Here is a 20,400-nt window from a genome sequence, read left to right as displayed (position 1 = left end):
CGGAATAGGCAAATTCAGACAAAAGGCAGATTGCTGGGGGGCTGGAGGGAGGGAAGGATGAGGAGTGACTGCTTAGGGTAGAGGGTTTTATTTTCAGGTGCTGAAACTGTTTTGAAACAAGAGTTGGTGGTTTCACAGCATCATGAATGTGCCAAATGCCACCAGATGGTGCACTTTAAAATGGTTAATTTTACTTGATGGGAATTTCACCTTTGCTGTAGACTAAATGTTTGTATCCTCCCCAAACTCGTATGTCAAATCCTAATGTCTAATGGGATGGTATTTAGAGGTGGGGCCTTTGGGAGAAGATAAGGCAGAGAGCTTGTTCGTAGCGAACGTATGAGATGGATATAACACCATCATTTTTATACTCTGAGTCCCACCCGGACAAAAAAGAAAAAAATAGCTTATTCTACTCCACAGCTATAAGCCTCCTGTCCACCAGGGGGAGCTGTCCAAAGGAACCCCTCGCCAGTTCTCTCATTAGGAATCTGTTTCCTTACCTTTTTTTTTCCTGCTCCCCTGCAATGGTTTGATAGGTAACCCCACTGGATCAAAGGATTGCTGAGTGATCTGGTTAATCACTTTTACCACTAGAAGCTCTGCAGCTTTAAATTCTAAATCAGGATTTGGCAAACTTTTTCTCTAAAGGGCAAGCGAGTAAATGTTTTAGGCCTTATGGACCATAACTTATCTACAAAATCAGGCAAATGCCTGCTCCCTGTTTTTTCGAGCTAAGGAAGGGTTTTATATTTCAAAGTGATTGATAAAAAAAAACAAAGAATACTATGTGACATGTGAAAATGAAATCAAATTCAATATTCGTGTCTATAAATAAAGCTTTATTGAAACACAGCTACGTTCATTCATGCTGGATTGGCTATGGATGGCTACCTGTGAGCCACAATGGCAGAGTTGAGCAGTCACAGCATGAACCACAATGCCTAAAATATTATCTTGCCCTTAAAGAAAAACTTTGCTGACCGCGTTCTAAACAAATAATGATAGAGATTAAAATCCACCGCCCGCGAACACATAGTGGCTGGATTCAAGCTTGCTGTCTGCATATCAGTATAATTTTTTTATGGATGTAGGGGACCTCCTGTTTACTCATCTGTAAAATGGGGTGGATAGCACTATCTCATGAAGCTGTTGTGGGGATTAAACGGCTTAATACATGAAAAGCAGCTATAGAACAGTGCCGTCATTATAAGCCCTCAGTAAATGTGCACTCTATGTTAATGTATAAAAATGAATTTAAATAAATACAGAAAACAAAGACTTCCATCCTAATTTATTTCAAAATGTGTTGTAAACAGTTTGAAATGTCCCTTTAATAGCTTCTGGCTTCACCAGTATTGGATGACATGACGAATACTCCTTCACAGAAGGTACAAGTGAAACAGAACCAGAGGGGCATTGTGGATCCTTCCTTCTTCAGAAAGTGTGATCATGTGAAGGTACAGCTCTTTTTCAGTAGAACTGGCCCATATTTCTGGGGAGTGAAGTGTCCAAACCACTGTTCATCCATATTTCCTGGATGATTTGCTCCCTGCGCTCAATCCTTTCTGCCAGCTCTGCAGCCTCTATGGAACTGTAGACGGGATACGAAGTCCTACAAAACCCAGACAGTTCTCCTGGAAAATCGGAGTCAGACGAGTCCTCCTCCCCCTCTTCATCCTCGCTGTCTTCCTCAGCCTTGTCACTTTCTGGCACCAGGTGCTCCCTCGCCAGCTGCAGCTCCCTGAAGTCCTTGGTGCAGGACACTCTGATGACCAAGGCACACAATGTGAGTGCCAGCCCGATGCAGACACTGGACACGAACAGCAGCGCTGCTCTCTCTGGGTGGGCTGTGGGGGAAAGGACAAGTCAGGAGCTGGGAAGTGCTGTCAGCCTTCACCAATCCAAAGTCCCACAGAAGCAGCGGTCTGCCGAAACCGGCAGCTAACGCAGAATGCCAGTCCTGGACAGTGTCTTTGAGACCGTCCTCACCTAACTGATCCTGTACTCTCATTGGTTAAGGACAAAAAAGGGTTTTGAGCATATATAGTCAATACAGGTATGTACGTGAGAGGACACAAAGCAGGGAGACTCAGAAGCTGGACCCCCTGAATGCAAACTCTGATCTGCTACTCATTCGCTGTGTGATTTTTGGCAAGTTACATATCCACTCTGTGCTTCAGTTTCCCCACCTGTAAAATGGGGCTAACAGCACCTTCCTGGTATACAGTTAATTCCCGTGACACTCTTGGAACGTTCGCTGACACAGTAAATGCTCAATAAACTGTTAGCTATGAGGAGTAAACTATGAAAAATTAATTTATATATGAAGTATATATACACACATACATGAATGCAAGTACTAATACAGTAGATGTTAGCAAAGTTTCATTTCTTTAGATTAAAAAATAAACACAAATAAAAGTTCTGGTAGTTTTCCCGACATCCAAATGGTTGTATAAAAATAATATAAAAAGAAAAGATGCTACTTTGTACCACATATTCTTGTCTAAATCTTTAATAGGCTTAATCCTCACGCTAACCCTGCCCAGAAGACTATTACTCTCTCCATTTTTTAGCTATGTACCCTTGAGGGGTTAGCACTGCCTCTTTGGGAAATAATGATACAGCGAACTCTCTCAAAATACAGACCAGGAGTTGGTGGGCTTTCTCTGTAAGGGGCCAGATAGTGAGATTCTTAGGCTTTGTGGGCCACGCAGTGTGTGTGTTGCAACGACTCAACCCAGCCCTTTAGCACAAAAGCAGCCCCGGCCCTGCAGGTGTGCTGCGTTCTAATAAAACTTGATGGACGAAACTGGCCCGAGGGCCACGGGGGGCTGACCCCTCATACAGAGGCTCAGGCTGAGCCAGGAAGGGAAGCCCCTGCCGGAGGACTGCAGGCCTCTTTCAGCCAAGCCAGAACTAGAACCTGACCCCAGCCTATGAAGCTTGCTCGGACCCAGCCCCTGCTACCCTCCTTAAGTTCAACTCTCAACACTCATTCATTCATCCCTCAATTTCTGTTTTCTGGCCACACCGGTGTCTCTCCATTCCTCATGGGAGCCTCCCCCCCTGGCACTTTTGCACATGCTGTTCTTTCTGCCTGGAATGTTCTTTGTTCCTCCTTCATCTAGACCCCTGTGCCCCCACCCCCAGGTTGGGCCAGGTCCCCCCGTCATTAGGTCTTCTTGAATGTCACTCAATCACTGAGCATGTTTTCTCCTTTCTTATCCCGTAGAATGAGAGTTCCACGAAAGCAGGGGCCCTGCGGGCTGGTTCTTCACCACACCCCCAGCGCCCAGAGCAGAGCAGGGATTACACAAACACCTGCTCAGCGCAGAGGGGGACGGGCTGCGGATCTAAAGCCCGAGGCTTGGGCCCCTGTGGGCGGGGATTCTACAATCTTAGTTAGCTTTCTTCCTCTCTCCCTCTGCTGCGGGGCCGGGAGGGTCTGGTGTCTATTGCATGGAGAGCTTCTCACGGATCAGATGCTAGGAGCCTCCTGGCCCAGGTATGCCTCCTGCCAAGTGATGGCTCTCTAGGCCGCGTCTACACCACTGAGATCCGGTGATCGAAGAAGGAGCACATGGCAACTCTTGGCGAAGCCCATTGCAGCAAGGCTGCCTAGTCATCTGACTGACTAGTTTGAGGTCACAGAATCACCAGGTGTTAGTTAGATGGAACCCGGAGGTGAGGCACCTGACCCCTCCTGAGGCAGCCGCGTCACTTTTCCAAAGCCACTGCGTGGCTGGGACCCCGAGCTTGGGCCAGGGCTGTCTCCAAAGCCCCCCCCACCCACTTGATTCTGAGGGCACATCTGGAAGATGTGGCACATTCTGGAAGAATCAATTGGACCACTTTAGGCTTTTCTGACCCCTTTCCTATTACGTATTCCAGAAAGATAGAGGCATCGTCTCCGTGCAGTTAAACAGTATCTGCACATGGGGCACCTGGGTGGCTCAGTCAGTTAAGCGTCTGCCTTGGGCTCAAGTCATGATCCCAGGGTCCTGAGATCGAGTCCAGCATGGGGCTCCCTGCTCAGCGGAGAGCCTGCTTCTCCCTCTGCCTGACACTCCTCCTGCTTGTGCTCTCTCTCTCGGACAAATAAATAAATAAAACTTACAAAAAAACAACGGAGAATCCGCACACTATGCGATTGTTCTCAGTCAGCCTCTGCTGGCCCGTCACCAGCTTCTGTGAACGACTTTCATTTCATCAGCCGTCGTAAGCCCGCAGAAATCTCACAATGGTGGCCTGTGGCCTTTAAGGCCCCTTGACCCTTAGATCTCTGGTCTGGAGCCAACACAAGCTCCAGGTTCAGCTTACTGTGTCCAAATAAGACACGGAGAGGCCAGGGGCCAGGGTTCCACCTCCTGGGGCCCTGCTACTGTGGGGTGAAAGCACGAAGGAGACTGGGCCCTGCCTGACAGCACTTACGGACACGATAAGCACTTTCTGTCACGGACCCAAAGATTAGAGACCGTGGGAACACATCAGAATCCACACCTATGTGACAAGGCGGTGCTGATTTGCAATCGTCCTCGCTGACAGGGGATCGTGTAACCCTGACTTCGGAATGTGTTATTATACTTCTGTTTCCACGTGGGTTTGTCTGGTTGCCTAGAATTCCTTTCAGAGAAAACAACGAGGCCTCTGCATCTCAGGAGAAGCTCTGCTTTCTGACCCGTGACCCCAGCGACCCCAGTTACCCCAGGTGCCCTGTGCCCCCGGACAGTCCCCAGCAAGCTCCCCCAGAGGGCTGAAGACAGAAGGAGAGGTGAGTGACAGAAATATTGGACAGCAAAGGCCCGCCTGCCGGCAGATGTCAGTGAAACACTAATGAGGTAGAGCGAGAGTCAGGTTCTGGGCAAGACTGTCCAAAGAAGGCTCCTTAGGCAAAGTCTGCTGGGGTCCGACGGCTAAGCCAGCTAGTAAACTGCCTTCCTAAAACCTCCAACGCACACACACACACACACACACACACACACACAGACACACCCCTTTCTGTTTCTCTAATTTCAGAATTTTTCTATGGGCTTCTTCAAACCCATGACCTAGATTCTAGAATGAGGAAGAGCTACACGGTTAGGATAAGAGTCATGTTCAAACACGCCTAAAACGATGCCTCACTGTTGGGAACAGGTTCATAGACCACTTACATGGACAAAAGAGAAACCGTTCTTCAGGGACCTCTGGACATTCTCACGCCCGTTCTGCCAACCCTGTGTTCCAACATCCTCGGACAAACCCCTTGGTTGGACGAGTCGACTTGTCCCCTGTGTGTATGTGACTGTGCCACTGTGTCAAAGCCACTTGCAGCCTGACCTGGGGAAAAGTCCTTTTGGATTCACCCCATCTACTGAGTATGGAGTGGATTTTTCCAGAAGCTGCCCCGCTCACTCTCAGCTCCAGCTGCTCCTGCCACTGGCTTCTCCCTCAGACAGGCCTCCTCCTCCCTGTGCCTTTTGGGAATGGATGTGCCTAAACAACCCTCAATAAAACCAAATAAACGCCACAACATCCTTACATTTCTTTAAAATTGCCTACATGTAAATAGCAAATACGCGGCGATAATTAGGTGAATGAAAGCTCACGACACCACGCAGAGACTCATCGTCTGCTCATTTGCTAAGTACTAACTGGGCATGTATCCTGTGCCAGCCCATCCTGGGCCCTTGGGCATGACAATAAGAGAACAGACATCGGTCCTTAAGATGCTTAATGTCTAGCAGAGAGATGGGTGCTAATGGGTAAATGCCTCATATGATTTCTGGGAGTGATGCGCGTGCAAAAGGATAGACAAGGATGGAAGGGAAGAATTCAGATGACACCCATCCTTCAGGATCCTGGAGGGCATCCTTCCTGCTCGGAGAAACCAGAGCAGAGGTCTTATATCTGTTGAGTCTGATCATAGCCCAGCTGATGTCCATGCTGTGGCCTCAGTCAAATGGCTCAACTCCTCCGACCCTTAGCTTCCCTGTGTGCAGAATGGGGGATCAGACAACTCTCATGTGTTGAAGGCTTAACCCCTACATATTTGGAGAGAGGGCCTATAAGGAGGTAATTAAGGTTAAATGGGGTCATTAAGTGTGGGGCCCTGATCCAACAGGATCAGTGCCTTTATAAGAAGGGATGCCAGAGAGCATTCTCTTTCTCTCTCCCCCCTTACTCTCTTTTCCTCCCTCCCTCCTTCCCTCCCTCCCTCTTTCTCTCCCTCCCTTCCTCCCTCAATCTCTCTCTTTCTCTCTCTCTCTCTCTCCCTCCCCCTGCATTCCATCTCATGCGAGAAGGCAGCCATCTACAAGCCAAGAAGAGAACTCTCACCAGAAACTGACTCTGCCAATACCTTGACCTTGGACTTCCAGCCTCCAGAACTGTGAGAAAATGAATTTCTGCTGTTGAAGCTGCCAGCCTACAGTGTCTTGTCATGGCGACTGGAGCTGACCAACCCAGTTGTGGAGAGGAACTGACGGGGCCCAGCATGGCCACAGCTCAGTGAGCAAAGTCATCATTACTTCTGGTTAATCATTATTCCATGAAGGGTCATCATGATGCCTTTCCTCCAGGGACTTTGAAAATACGGGGATATTTTTGACAATAAAAATCCTTACATCTCTTAATTCTGACAAGGGTGGCACAGAGCTCTTGGGCCTCCACTGCTGGGGGACCAGGATATGCATGGGGTCCGAGGGGGGCCCTGTTAGAAAGAGCAGTGGTGCTGGGAGATGCAGAGCCTGGCAGAGAGCAGGGGAACGGAAGAACAGAACATTAACAATAGTTGTGTTTAAGCTTTGAGACGAGGGGCGGGTTCTATTTCTTGGTGCTTTCCTGTGTTTTCCACTTCAAGCACATTCTACTTTTATGCATAAGGGATGGAAAGACCTCATAAATGTTATCAGGAAGAGCAAAAAGTGGAAGTGGGAGGGTGGTTTGAAGAGAGAAGATTCTCAGAGGAAACTAACGACTACACAACAAACACTCAGGACTATGGACGCAGGAAGACGATGGAACAGAAGAGGTGTCCCAAGACTGTCCTTCTGTCTCCTGCTTTGGGCTGCTCCCTTCCTCCTTTATTTCCTCTGAGGAAGGCTTACTGGAAAGAGCCCCAGCCCCAGCAGGCCTCGAACAGTAATGCCGTGATGCAGTATATTAACATGAATTTTACTGAACGCCTCAGAGGTTGTGGCCTCCCTGAACAGAGTCAGGTGGGCATGGCCAAACCTTGCAGAGACGACATTTCAAAATATAGTCGACGCTAAGGTGAGCAGACAAAAGGTAAGGAAAGATGGCAGGCACCACCCCTCACCGATGAGAGTTTCGGCTCTGCCAGGTGGGGAGGGCTGAGGGAAAGATTATCAGGGAGAACTTGGCAACTGTGAGAAGTAACATGGATGACTCAGGAAGGGGCTCCTCCTTCACAGGGCATGACCCGTTCTGTTTACTAGGTGATCCTTTAGCTCAATTTTCTTCCAGCCAAGGGTGGGATTCAATAATCCTCTGCCCTTCCCAAATTTTAGAGCTGCGGAACATGCATTCCTTGGGTTCCTTCTTTTCAAAGCAGAAAATACTCATGGAGCCCAACTCCTGAACGGCATGACTTCGTCTGTTTGCCTCCTCCCCGTGTGGTTCTCTTGTGGGTAGCCCAGCTGGAACTATGCCTGAGTCCAAGGCTCTGTGTTTTCAGATCTTAGCAAAACTGCAGGTGCTGAGGCAAACTTAAAGTCATTTCTCTGCAGCTCGGTGTTGTAATTAAACATGGCACCCGTTAGTGAGACCTCAGCAAAGCCGTTAGCATTCTAGGAAGCTTCGATTCATTGACCTACCTCTAATGTAAGCAAATGCTGCCAGAGAGTTGCTAACAATAACTCCGTCTTTCCTCAGAACCCTCGGTTCCCTTGGGTCAAAGTTTATACCTGTTTCATAAAAAAAGGCAAAACCGATTAATCACAGCTGTTCACAGTATGCCTTCTGCTCCCAGCCCACGACTGCCATAATAAATAAAAAGTCATAGAAATCAAATAAGTGGGCCTCTGACTGAATTACAGAAGACTAAGCCAGGAAGAGCATTTAGTAAATAGTGTCTGAAAATACTAAGTGGTAAGAGGGATTTAGAAATTCTAACATGTGCTGGTTCCAATTTCAGGTGGTACTCGTCCACCCCACTACACAAGGGAACAAACGGATTTTCGCACCCGAAAGGCAGTGGCATACATCATGCCTCTGGGAGGCTTAATAACAGCTTACCTAACCACAGAGCTGCTGTTTGCGCTGTTGACCATAGATAAGAAGGGAGGGAGATTATGCAGGGAGATTGTGTGGGGCGATTTTTTGGAAATGACAGCAAAATGCAGGGCAGGTCTGGTTTCCGATGTCTGGTTACACTGCTGCGAGAGAGCTTAGGGAGCTCTCGATGGGCAGCCTGAGAGCTCTGGGGACCCCAGGGGATGTCAGACAGGTCCAAAGAAGGGTGGCACAGAGCTCTCGGGCCTCCACTGCTGGGGGACCAGGATATGCATGGCGTCTGGGGGGAGCGCTGTTAGAAACAGCAGTGGGGCTGGGAGATGCAGAGCCCAGCAGAGAGCAGGTATGGGGGAAACAGAAGAACAGAACATTAACGATAGTTATCTCTGAGCTTTGAGACGAGGGGTGAGTTCTATTTCTTGCTGCTTTCCTGTTTTCCACATCGAGCATGCTTTACTTAATTAGGGGCAAAAGACCTCACAAATGTAATAAAAATAATACAAAACAAACTTTCAACACACAAAGTGTAATAGCTTAGATGCTCTTCAGAAACTTTGCAGTTTCCATCAGGAGCCCCAAGGGTCTGAATTCCATTCTAGATGTGATAAGAAAACCAAAATGTTCATCCCCTCCTACTGACAACAGCCCAGTGAAAACCCAAGGGCAAAGGTGGCATGTGTTTGGAGACCCTCAGGTCCCGTCTGGGTCTGGTCCACCCAGGTTCCTGGTGGGGTCCTCTTTCCAACAAGCTCATCATAGAAGCCAGGAACCCCAAATTTGTTTCGGAGCAGATCTCTTTTTCCAAGCGATACTTCATTTAAGAAATAAGAGGGGAATGGAAGGAGGATTTAGTCCACTTATAATTTGTAAAACAAAACAAAATGTTGGCCACCATTTGCCACTGATCGTGACAACGCTGCCATTATCAGAGCTGGTAACTCCAGCTCACCTCCAGACATCCCCTTTCATTCCAACCAGTGTGCACCCGACTACGGTCACATGGGGCTGTTGACCTTTACTTAAAGAGGAATGCTGGTAGTAAGCCATAGAAATTACCATATTCATCATCTTTCTGCTTCAAAGAAGGTTTTAGATTAGCAATGGCCGGATCGATCGCTGAGAGTATGCTCTTGGGAACTAAAAACCAGAAAAGAAATATTTTAAAAACTTTGTACATTTAATACAATTTTTAACTGCAATGTGGGTAAGATTCAAAAAATCCATTTTTAAAGCAGTACATAAATTACTCACTCTGCTTGTCACGTACTCACACACACGTGTATATGCGCATGGTAATTATGTGACCATCAAATGTCCCAGAAAGGTAACATTTAAGAGAAGAAGTAAACAGTATATGGTATATTTACCCAACAGACTGCTTAACAATAAAACAAAGTACGAGCACCTGCTATAACATGGGTGAGCCCCCAAAACAGGGCGCTCAGTGATGGGAGCCAGACCCAAAAGACCACGTATGGTATGATTCCATCAACAGGAAATTCCCAGAACAGCTGAATGCACAGAGACAGAAAGTAAGTTCTGTAGTGCTTACCAAGGATCAGGGGTGGAAATGGGGACTGACTGCACCTGGGTGTCAGGGAACTTTGGGGATCATGGACATGTTTTAAAATCGGAGTACGGTGATCGTCGTGCAGCTAGCTCTGTGAATGTACTAGAACTCATTGAATTGTTTTTGCTTAAAATGGGTGCATCTTAGAGCATGTCAATCTCACCTCAATAACACTGTTAACCCTGGGGGCGCCTGGGAGGCACAGTCGGTTGAGCGTCTGCCCCTTGGTTTTGGCTCAGGTCATGATCTCGGGGTCGTGAGATCGAGCCCCACCTCGGGCTCCAAGCTCAGCGTGGAGTCTGCTTGAGATTCTTTCCCTCTCTGTTCTCACCCCACTCACACTCTCTTTCTCTCTCTCTTAAAAACAAAACAAAACAAACCCCCCCCCCAAAACAAAGAAAAAAACCCAACGCTGTAACTCTGAACATGAACTCCCTGAGATGTAGTGAAACAAAATGGCCGTAGTCAGAATCCACCACAGAGCTCCTCTCCTGCCTCCAACTCGGCTTTTCACCCACAGCTCTGAGCCCTCGCTTCCTTAATGAGCCTGAAGACACTTCTAAGGCTGCTTGCAAGAATGAAAGAAGGATGCCCTACGTATTTTAGGGTAAGAGAAGAACGAGAGGAGAGCTGTGTCGGAAGGTGGGTAGAGATTCCTCCGAACTGACCCTAAGAAGAAGCCACCCCATCTCAAGGCGCCCTGGACAAAGCGAGCAGGACCGAGGCATGGAGGGCGAAGCAAGGGCCCTGAAGGCCGAGTGCACCCCAGCTGGCCAGGAGAAGGGAGAGGAAACCAGATATTTTTGCTGCAGAATATTGCTTATTTCTGTTTGTTCTTTAGCTCAGCTGGTATCTGGGAGAAGTGCCAACAGGAGACAGAAGTGAGCCAACATAAACCGCGCAAGTTCAACTGCACTGATTTTTTTAAGAGCAGCTAAGACATCTTCAGCAGCAAGAAAACCTCATAGCCTTTCTCAAAGCGCTTTACTGAATTCTTCTAGGGGATGTCCCAGGATGGACAACCAGAGAGCATTCCTCAACTGTGTGCATCGGCCGTGAGAGTCACATCCAGGGCTGTAAGGTGACAATGACAGGAGGCGGTGCAAGCTGTGCGGGGACCCCAAGGAAAGCCCCTCGGCAGATGGCAGGCACACCGCTGATTCTGGGAGCAGAGCAGAGCCCCAGAGGGCTGAACCATGTTGCCACAAAACGCTTTCTGATGAAACAGCCTCGTGGTCATGCTGCACCCTGAGAAGGGCGCCCCTGACTCCTTGTCAGGAGTAAGTCATCCCTGCCAGGACTTGTTGGCTTGTTCTCAAGATACAGCCTGAGCCGGGGGGGGGGGGGGGGCGCTGCAAATGCCAGAGGTTTTACGGTTTGGGGAAGAGGAAGAGCTCAGAGAAGAAGGACCGTCTAGATGAGACTTGCAGAATAACCAGGCCCTTATAAGACATTACATTGCCGTGTGCGACATGGCTCATGTCCACCAACTTGCCCGTTGCCTACGTGAAATGGCCTCGCCAGGGGGACAAGCCTAGGAGCTTGAACAGGTGTCAACGCACCTGGCAGATTCTTGCATCTCCTCGTTTCAAGAATGAAGATGGCGCTGGGCTGTGATTTACAACCACCCCTCACACCTGCCTCTCTCCATTTTGGATACATTTGTAAAACCACCAGCAAACCATTATTCATGGAGTTCTTAATACATCAGACCCTGGGCTCACGTTTAAACGGTGCGTCTTGTGCAGTGTTCATGGCGCCCCATGAAGATACGTATCATCCCCATTCCTACAGACGGGACAACTGAGGCTCCCAGGTGTCGCTCACCTAGGAAGAGGTGGCACCTGAACGCCTGGTCTTGTGCGCACGTGCCCTCGATCTCTCCGCGATGCCGGGCTGTCCGTGGGACGCCCAGCCTTTGGGAGCTGGATGAAGGATCGTAAAGATGGCAAAGTGATTTCCACGTGGACAGTCCCCGTGAGTCTGTTTAGGTAAAACCAGAGAAGATGATTCGCTTAATTTGGGCAGGGCACCCACCTCGACTTCTTTTTTTTTTTTTTCCCCCTGAACGAATATTCTGTGTCAAGCTTGGGTCAGTGTAGACTTTAAGAAAGAAGTCTCCATGGGCGTTGGGTGGCTCAGCCATTAAGCGTCTGCCTCCGGCTCAGGTCATGATCCCAGTGTCCTGGGATCGAGCCCCGCATCGGGCTCCCTGCTGGGCGGGAAGCTTGCTTCTCCCTCTCCCATTCCCCTTGCTTGTGTTGTCTCTCTCTGTCAAATAAATAAATAAAAATCTTAAAAAAAAAAAAGAAATCATAAAAAAAGAGAAAGAAAGGAAGAAAGGAAGAAAAAGAAAGAAAGAAAGAAAGAAAGAAAGAAAGAAAGAAGAAAGAAAGAAAGAAAGAAAAAGAAAGAAAGAAAAAGAAAGCAAGCCTGCACAGGTTGCACTTATGGCCCAAAAGGATTCTTCCCGCCAGAGACAAACGTGGTATCTCTGCTTCACTTTTCCTCCTTCTCAGCAGGAGCCCAGACTGCATGAGCACCTACAGATCCCGGCACAGCCCTCTCCTGCCTGTCCCCAAACCCTGCACCACGGTTCCTCCTGTCCCCAATTCTAGCGTCACCTATGCCATCCGCCCCCAAATCCTGGCAACCCCTCCCCTCCTGCCCCCAATCCTAGTACCCCCCATTCCCCACACCCCAAAATCCTGGAGCCTACTCTCCTTGCCCCTAAATCTTGGTGCCTCCAACCCACCTGTCCCCAAATCCTGGCCCCCACCTGCCTGCCCCAGCTCCTGGGAGGAGCTGTGCGGGCCCTAGGCTGAGGTCCACACGTTTCTCGTGCCTCTCACGCATTATCAGGGAGGGGATGCTGGCTGTGCCTCTGTCTTGGTGACCCTCGAATACTAGCGGCTACGGGGACAGAAAGGAGTCCTCCCTGCAGACGTGAGGGGGGATTGGGCTGAGTTTTCCAGGTCTGGCTTATCCTATGAGGAGGAGAGTCTGAAATCCAGCACATCCAAGAAGTGGCTAATGCTTAAACTCGGAGGGAACACACAGCGAGAGGACCTCATTTCGCAACGCGTTAAAGAAGAAAACAGGAGGAACGCATCCCAGCCCCCTCAGTGTGCTCTGTGCTGAGTGGTCTGACGTTAGCCAGACGTGCTGCCTACAGTTACAAGAGCGAAAGGCCTGCAGCCTGAATCCTGCCCCAGGGCTCCACAGAGAGTGGAAGTTCTCTGCCCAGCCTAAGCACTGCGGAGGAAGAGAGAGCCAGGATTAAATGAAGCTCTATAAAATAGGGAGGAGTGTTCTTTTTAAAATGTAAATTGATTATGTCCCGTGAGACGACTTGTCAAGGACTCCCTGTCCTTGGGTAAAAGCCTAGCCTAACCTCCCATCCACCAGGCCCCTCCAGTCCTACTCTGGTGTTCACCTCCCCCCACCCTTGCCTGTGCTGTTTCTTCTGCCTGCCCTTCCCTCTTCCCACCTTCACTTTGCTGACTCCTACACACCTGCTCTCACTTGCCTCTAATGCCACCTCCCCCAGGAAGCCCTCCTGATCTCCCAAGTGTGCAGAGCAGAGATCATACTGCTCACTGTAATTTCCCTACCCCATACCAAGGGGTGCGTTCAGGGTCCCTATGGGTGAGGCATCTCTGACCCATCACCTGGGTCACATTAGAGATGGGTAGCCTGTGTTTCTATAGAAATGAGGGCCGAGAGCTTGATGTTCAGTACTTGTCCCTAACACACCTCTCCCCTCCCCCCATGGAGTGGGGTGTGTCCTGTCCCCTGTGTAGGCACAGCAAGATTGCTGGGTGGAACAGCAAATCTGGGTCAGACACTGCAGTTAGAAGCAGGGTATTGGCATAGACATCTATGGGCTGGGTCTTCCCTGATAAGAGCAACTTGGGTGGGGGGTTGGCCGCGCCCCTCTCTAGAAAGCGATGTTTATAATCACGTCACATGGTCTCTGGCCAGGGCTGATCCAGGGAGGGGGGCTCTGACCCCAGCCTGACCAATTCAATCTCTTTCTGTTAGAAATTTGGAATTAGGATGGTCACCATAATTGTTAGAAATGGGACATAAAATCACTGAGGCTGTGGGGGTGGCCGTATGCCGTCCAGCTCAGGCTCACGGGGAGCCTGGGTGCAGAAGGAGAGAGAGAGCAAGAGCGAGAGAGAGAACAAGGAAGCGGAAGTGCCATGAGAAGTGAGATGCCAGAGGGTTGCCATGACCTTGGAAGCCAGCCCTACCCTGAGGCCTTGCTTCCCTGCTCTGGCTTCCACGGCCTGATACCTCCTGCCTCAACCCCCTTTTTGGCTTAAACCAGCTCAAACTGGTTCCTTCACTCACATCCAAAGAGTGTTAACCAAGACAGATTCGCTTAGAAATTAATTATTGACATCCTCAGTCTTCATATCCACTTCCACATCGGTTGGGAGAAATTTTTTTAAAATGTAAAACCTTGCATTCCCATTTGGTGACCTATAAAATATTCAGAGACATTGCAAATCATTTTGTAATGATTCAGGTTGCACAGTGAAGAGCCATCTGGCCGGGGGTGGAGGAGAGCATATTTTTAAAATGCCAACCACTTAGAAGGTGATGAGAAAGCGTCTGCTTGGGGGTGGGGGGACGGGCACTAACTTGCCTCACAGTACCAGGCACCCCCTCCCTTTGGAATAAGTCCTGGGGACCACACTGCTGGACAAGGGGGCACTGTCCTAGGGAGATGGCAGGACACTGTCAATGCCCCCACTTCTTCCACAGCCCCACACCCAGAACCAAGTTGCAAGCCCCCTCTCTGACCTCAGCCTTCTGTCCTCAACTGGACTCCCTTGAGTGCCTCCCTCTGCCATTCTCAACCTCACCCAGACCCCGCCACTGACCCTCCACCTCTCCCTTCTTCCTCAAGCCCCTCCTGTCTACCTACTACTCTGATCGCTCGCTTGGGGGCACCCCAGCTCTCTTCCTTCTTTGTCATTGGCCAGTGAGCCTGGAAGACCCCTCTTCTCCCGTCTGGTCTCGAACAGCTGGCCACGCTGGAAGGAACCACACCAGTGGGCAGACCAGCATCCCCGAGAACACTGGCACTGGCCTCCCACTCCCCACAGCACTTTACACCTTCTCTCGTCTTCTCAAACTCTCTTCCCTCCCCAGTCCCCACAGCTGATGACCTCGTCTCATACTCAGAGAAGACAGAGGCCCCAAGAGAGAACAGCAAGCCCCCCGTCCACTCCCAGAGACTCCTGTCCTGCTGAGACAAGGGAAACATCCTTCGCACCCATCTGAGGTCGACCCCGGCCCTTTGCCTCCTCCGCGTCCCTGATCTTTCCACCGGGCAGATGTCCTCGGCGTCTCTTGCATCTTCCCACTTTCCAAACCCTTCTCAAATCCACCCAGTTTTTACCAAGGTGACCAGCCCTGCTCAGTCAAGTCGCTCCTGTTTCCTACCTATACCCAGCCCACTCCAACCCATTCCCACCGTACAGTCCACAGACTGGTCTCTTAACAGTCCAGTCATCACAATGGTCTGACTTCCCCACTGCAAGCCCTCCACTGGCACCTCCACCCAGGACCCCGCAAGACTGGGTCGTGGCCACCCCAGGGCTATTTCACGCCACCTTGACCCTACCAGCTCCGTGCCTCCCGTGGGCTTCCCAGATTTACCTGGTGGATTTACCTGCTTGTTCGTTCAATGGCCATCTGTCACCCTCAACTGATAATTCCAAGGACAAGGACCATACCCCCCCCTTTTTTATCACCCAATTCTTGACACCAGGCACCATTTTGCCACAGAGCCCATGCCCACAGTGCGCTGAATGAATGGACGACGGAGAAGAAGCTTGAACTGAAGCAGAACCTCCAGGCCCTGAGAGGCCACCTTCTCTCTGCTTAGAAGAGCCCCCCACACCAGCCCTAGGAGCTGTCACCTCATTCTTGAAGGCACCGCAGGAAGTTCACCTCATTTGCAGGCTACACCCCTTCAACTCTCAGCTGGAGAGGCCGGAAGCTACTAGAATTTCAGAGTGATCTGCGTGGCTTCTTGGGGGACCCCAGAGCTGCTCGGGCATGAGCGAGGGAATAAGGCCTGAGAGGGGAAGTCAAACCGCACCTCCCGCAGCGCACGTGCGGCTGCTGTTATTTGGGAAACGCACTCACGCAGTCACCTTATTGCACCAATTACAGCTTTGATTCCACAGACCACATTTTTAGCTCAGGATACGATGGGGTGCATCGGAATATTATTAGACCTTAAAAAGGAAGGAAGTACTGATCCATGCTACGACATGGTAAGGAAGCGCCAGTCACACACACACACACACACACACACACACACACACACAGCCCCACATCCGGCATGATCCCATTGATATGAAATGTACAAGAGGCAAACCCTTAAAGACAGAAAGTCGACTGGTGGTTGCCTAGGTGGGGCGGTGGGGATGGACTGGGGGTGACAGCTTCAGGGTGCAGAGTTTCTTTGGGGGATGATGACAATGTTCTTAATTGGGGTGACAGCTGCCCAATGCTGTGAACAAAATTAAATTCTGAGAATAAAATAAAATTCTAAAACCATTCATTTGCATGCTTCGGCAGGTGAACTGGATCATCTGTGAGCTATATTTCAATAAAACTGTTACAAAAAGAAAAAAGGTGGGGCTATCTGGCAGCACAAGGGGTTTCCACGAGCACAGATAATTGAGTTTTTCAGATACGGTTCTCTTTGCTCTCCCTTGGCTCCTATGATCATTTCAAAATGAACAGTCCCCGTGTCAGGATTACAAACGTATGCTCTGAGAGTCATTAGTGCCCATTCACTTTTAGGCAGCTCTATAAAATTGGACTCTAATGAACCAGGCATTTCGTTTTCTTGTTTGAAGACGCTGGGAAAACCAAGTCATGCTGTCGTGTAACATTTTTAATTGTTTTCGGGTAAGCATTTGATCTGTTGACTCACCGCTGTGGGTATGCAGATAAAATGGCTATTGGCATAGAGTTAGTCATTTAGAGCCTAAAACCAAGACTGCAAGGTTAAGTGGGAGCCAAACAATACTTCTGAGAGCTTGCGTAATATTCCCATAAATTTCAGAGACTCCTAAGCGCCCAGATTAAAATCACTCCTCTCCCATTTGCTTGTTCTTTTCCTGTTCGTCCCATTTGCTGCCCATCTGATCGCTGAAAGTGCTTTCAAAACTAATTTTGACCAAAGAACTTGTATTGTTTATCTAATGTGAACGTCATAGACAGGAATTAAGGATTAAAAAAAAGGTACTCTGGAATATCTGGGATGACAGCACGGTTTCCAGAGTAACATCGTTTGGTTTGTTGCACGAAAATGCCTCTTGTTCCCAAGCTCACCAGCTCCCAAAGAGGCAGGGTCTTGGAGCAGTTCGTGGAGGGTATATTCTTACCACAGGCATAGCTGACAGTGAGGTATTTTTTCACTCCTGGCAGACAGGGCCTCCCGAAATGGTGATTGTTGACCGTGATTTTGCATCTCTGCTTCCCGTAGCACCTCCTGGATAATACTTGCAAAGCCGAGTAAGACAGGCAGTCTGAAAGGCAGGGAACGTCAACAAGGCCTTTAGGTTGCATCCGCAGCCGGCTAACCACAGAGCTTATGCTATTTTCTGTAAGTAAATACATGGAGCTGGATTTCAAGTCTCATGGAGATAGTTTCTCAGATAATTTTCTGTCTCGTTAAAGTACCCAAGATGCTTTGCCACGTAAATCATATGGGCTAAGTCCCCTATAGGCAGAGCGGGCTTCATGACATGTGCTAGGAGGGCCCTGAGCTTACCATGATGTTCTTTCTGCTATCCCCATCTTGAAATTCTTCCATATTTTTGAGCAAGTGGTCCTACATTTTCTTTTTTTTTTTTTTTTTTTTTTTTTTAAAGATTTTATTTATTTATTCTACAGAGATAGAGACAGCCAGCGAGAGAGGGAACACAAGCAGGGGGAGTGGGAGAGGAAGAAGCAGGCTCATAGCAGAGGAGCCTGATGTGGGGCTCGATCCCGTAACGCCGGGATCACGCCCTGAGCCGAAGGCAGGCGCTTAACCGCTGTGCCACCCAGGCGCCCCAAGGGGTCCTACATTTTCATTTTGCATCAAGCCCTGCAAATTATGTAACTGGCCTTGTACATGAAACAGGCAAAATATGTAGAAAGCTGAATCAAGATTATTTCTTTATTTCTTTTATGCCCCTTGCCACTCCTTAAAATATTTTATTTGCCTTTTTTTTTTTTTTTTTTTTTAGAGAGAGAAAGTATGTGCTAGCGGGCGGGGGGAGGTACAGAGGGAGAAGAAGAGAGAATCTTTTTATTTTTTTTCTAAGATTTTACTTATTTATTTGAGAGAGAGCGAGACAGAGCATGAGCAAAGAGGAGGAGCAGAGGGAGAAACAGGTTTCCCACTGAGCCGGAAGCCTGATGCCAGGACCCTGGGATCATGACCTGATCGAAGGCAGATGCTTAACCAACTGAGCCACCCAGGCACCCAAGGAAGAGAGAAAATCTTAAGCTGAGCGTGCAGCTGGATGTGGGGCTTGATCTCACGACCCTGAGATCATAACCTGAAATCAAGAGTTGGATGCTTAACCGACTGAGCCACCCAGGTGCCCCTGTTTGTCTACTTTGAGAATCCATCTGCCCTGCATGAACATAAGCTTCAAAAGGACAGGGACCCTTTCTGTCTTGTCATCAACACCCACATCCTGGCCCAGTGTAGAACCCCAGTAAGTGACTGCTGAATGCATGAAATGAAATGAACTAATACACTCGAGGATGTGTTTTTCAGCACCTGGCACAATGCCATCACAATTAGTAAATATGAATTTCACGTGTGCAGAGGTGAGGTGCAGCGATGCTCTGTGCTGTAAGGAAAAACAAGTCAGAAGGAGTCTATCTTGCATTCACAGGATGCACTGGAGCTGGAGACAAAACGCACACGTGGGACCTGGTGTCCTACAATGTGAAACGGGGGGTGAGCATCAGCAGTGTGTGACCAGGGCAAGAGGTGCTGCGGTCAGAGTCGGGAGAGATCTGTGTGGGCCAGCGTGGTCACAACAGGCTTTCTGGGGCAGAGAGACTCGGTCACGGGAGAAAGTGCATGAATTGGGTAGAAGCAAGCAAGGCAGAAAGGCATGAACACCAAAGTAAGGGGGCTAGCGACACACGGGGAGTCCAGGGGGCTGACCGTGAGCTAGAACAGCGGGTGTGGATAGGGAAGCCACAGAGAATGAGCGGGAAAAGGAACCTGGAGAGAGACTGAGCTTGCCTGTGAATGCTTAGCCAAAGATGGAATTTATTCTGCAAGCAACATGGAACCTAAAGAAATGGACTGATGCTATTGTCCTTTAGGGACAGTGTACAGGAAGCCCTGGGAGAGAAAGGGAAACACACTCGGCTTGGAAGCAATTTTAATAATACACATGTGGTGGGGCGCCTGGGGGCTCAGTTGGTGGAGTGTCCGACTCTTGGTTTTTGGCTCAGGTCATGATCTCAGGGTCATACAGGTGAGCCCGGCATGGGGCTCCTTGCTCAGTGGGGGAGTCTGCTGGAGATTCTCTCTCCCTCTCCCTCTGCCCCTCCCCCACTCTCTTTCTAAGTAAATAAATAAATAAAATCTTTAAAAGAATACTACACACTGGGAGGAATGAAGCGCTTGGAGAGCAGAGAACAGAAGAGAGAATTTTAGAGACCTTACAAAGTTCAGTTCACTTACAACAACCGCTAACATGACAGGCTGTTCTCAGCACTTGCGCCTCAACTGACGTGTTTCCAGTGCTCTGTGACAAAGGTTGTCCATCATATATATAACATATGTTATAATAAGTTATAGAGAATAGTTTGTTTATATAATATATAAATCAGGGACAAACAAATTCAGACCATGATGAAAATAATCTTTTGCATTTTCTAGATCAGCCAAACTTAAGAAGACTGACAATCCCAACTGCTGAAGAACGGCAACTCTTGAGCATGGCTGGTGGGAGGGTACACGACTCTAGAGCATAGACCGGCATCTTTTAGATCGGCACGTTTCACATCCTCAGCACTTTCATTTCCAAGAATCTATAGGCTCACTTAGCCTTTCTCTAAACCCTTGAGAATTCACAGTCAAGAGATCTGAGAATGGGATGTACGATTTCTGCACTGGGAAGGAGTAGCCATCTGAATTATAAAATTATTCTTAGAAGTCCGATGCAACTCTTGTTTATTCTGTTACAAAGGAAATACGTGTTTGTAGTTGAAAACTAAAAAAATACAGATAAGCCAAAAGTAGGAAAATAAAAATTCCTGGTAAATCCGAAAAAAAAAAAAAAAAAAACCACAACAAAACTATTAACCTTTAGGGAACCTCCTTTTAGCCACTTTTCTGTGTATGACTGTCCTCCCTCAGTGGTGTCATACGCATATCACTCTGTAGGCTACTTCTTCCCATTTAATATAGATGCGCAAATTTTAACGCATTTTAAAGACCTGCGTAGGTTTTCATCGTGTGGATGCGCCAGCCCTATTTACTATACCCAACGCGGTCATCCTTCAGATGATTTTGGTTTTGAACATTAAAAGCA

At 48.7% G+C, this 20,400-nt stretch overlaps 1 protein-coding gene across 6 annotated transcripts in view; it reads right to left on the bottom strand.

The window, feature by feature from the left end:
• Window positions 1-1,268: 1,268 nt before the first annotated feature.
• Window positions 1,269-20,400, bottom strand: part of EVA1C (eva-1 homolog C) — a 71,222-nt gene continuing 52,090 nt past the window's right edge. For 2 of the 6 annotated variants that reach the window (XM_057306696.1, XM_057306695.1), the window contains 5 exons: window positions 17,233-17,376; window positions 11,639-11,794; window positions 9,298-9,378; window positions 7,824-7,913; window positions 1,269-1,850 (listed from right to left, as the gene is read on the bottom strand). In XM_057306696.1, coding sequence (XP_057162679.1) covers window positions 1,474-1,850; window positions 7,824-7,913; window positions 9,298-9,378; window positions 11,639-11,794; window positions 17,233-17,376 — 848 coding nt within the window. In that variant the 3' untranslated portion in view covers window positions 1,269-1,473. The remainder of the gene's footprint in view (window positions 1,851-7,823; window positions 7,914-9,297; window positions 9,379-11,638; window positions 11,795-17,232; window positions 17,377-20,400) is intronic. The other 4 variants (XM_048215125.2, XM_026513244.4, XM_026513333.4 and 1 more) reach the window with 3 other exon arrangements.

The sequence above is a fragment of the Ursus arctos genome, unplaced genomic scaffold (genome assembly GCF_023065955.2).
Source record: "Ursus arctos isolate Adak ecotype North America unplaced genomic scaffold, UrsArc2.0 scaffold_4, whole genome shotgun sequence".
NCBI classification, from domain to species: Eukaryota; Metazoa; Chordata; class Mammalia; order Carnivora; family Ursidae; genus Ursus; species Ursus arctos.
This window is presented reverse-complemented; position numbering and strand designations above follow the sequence as displayed.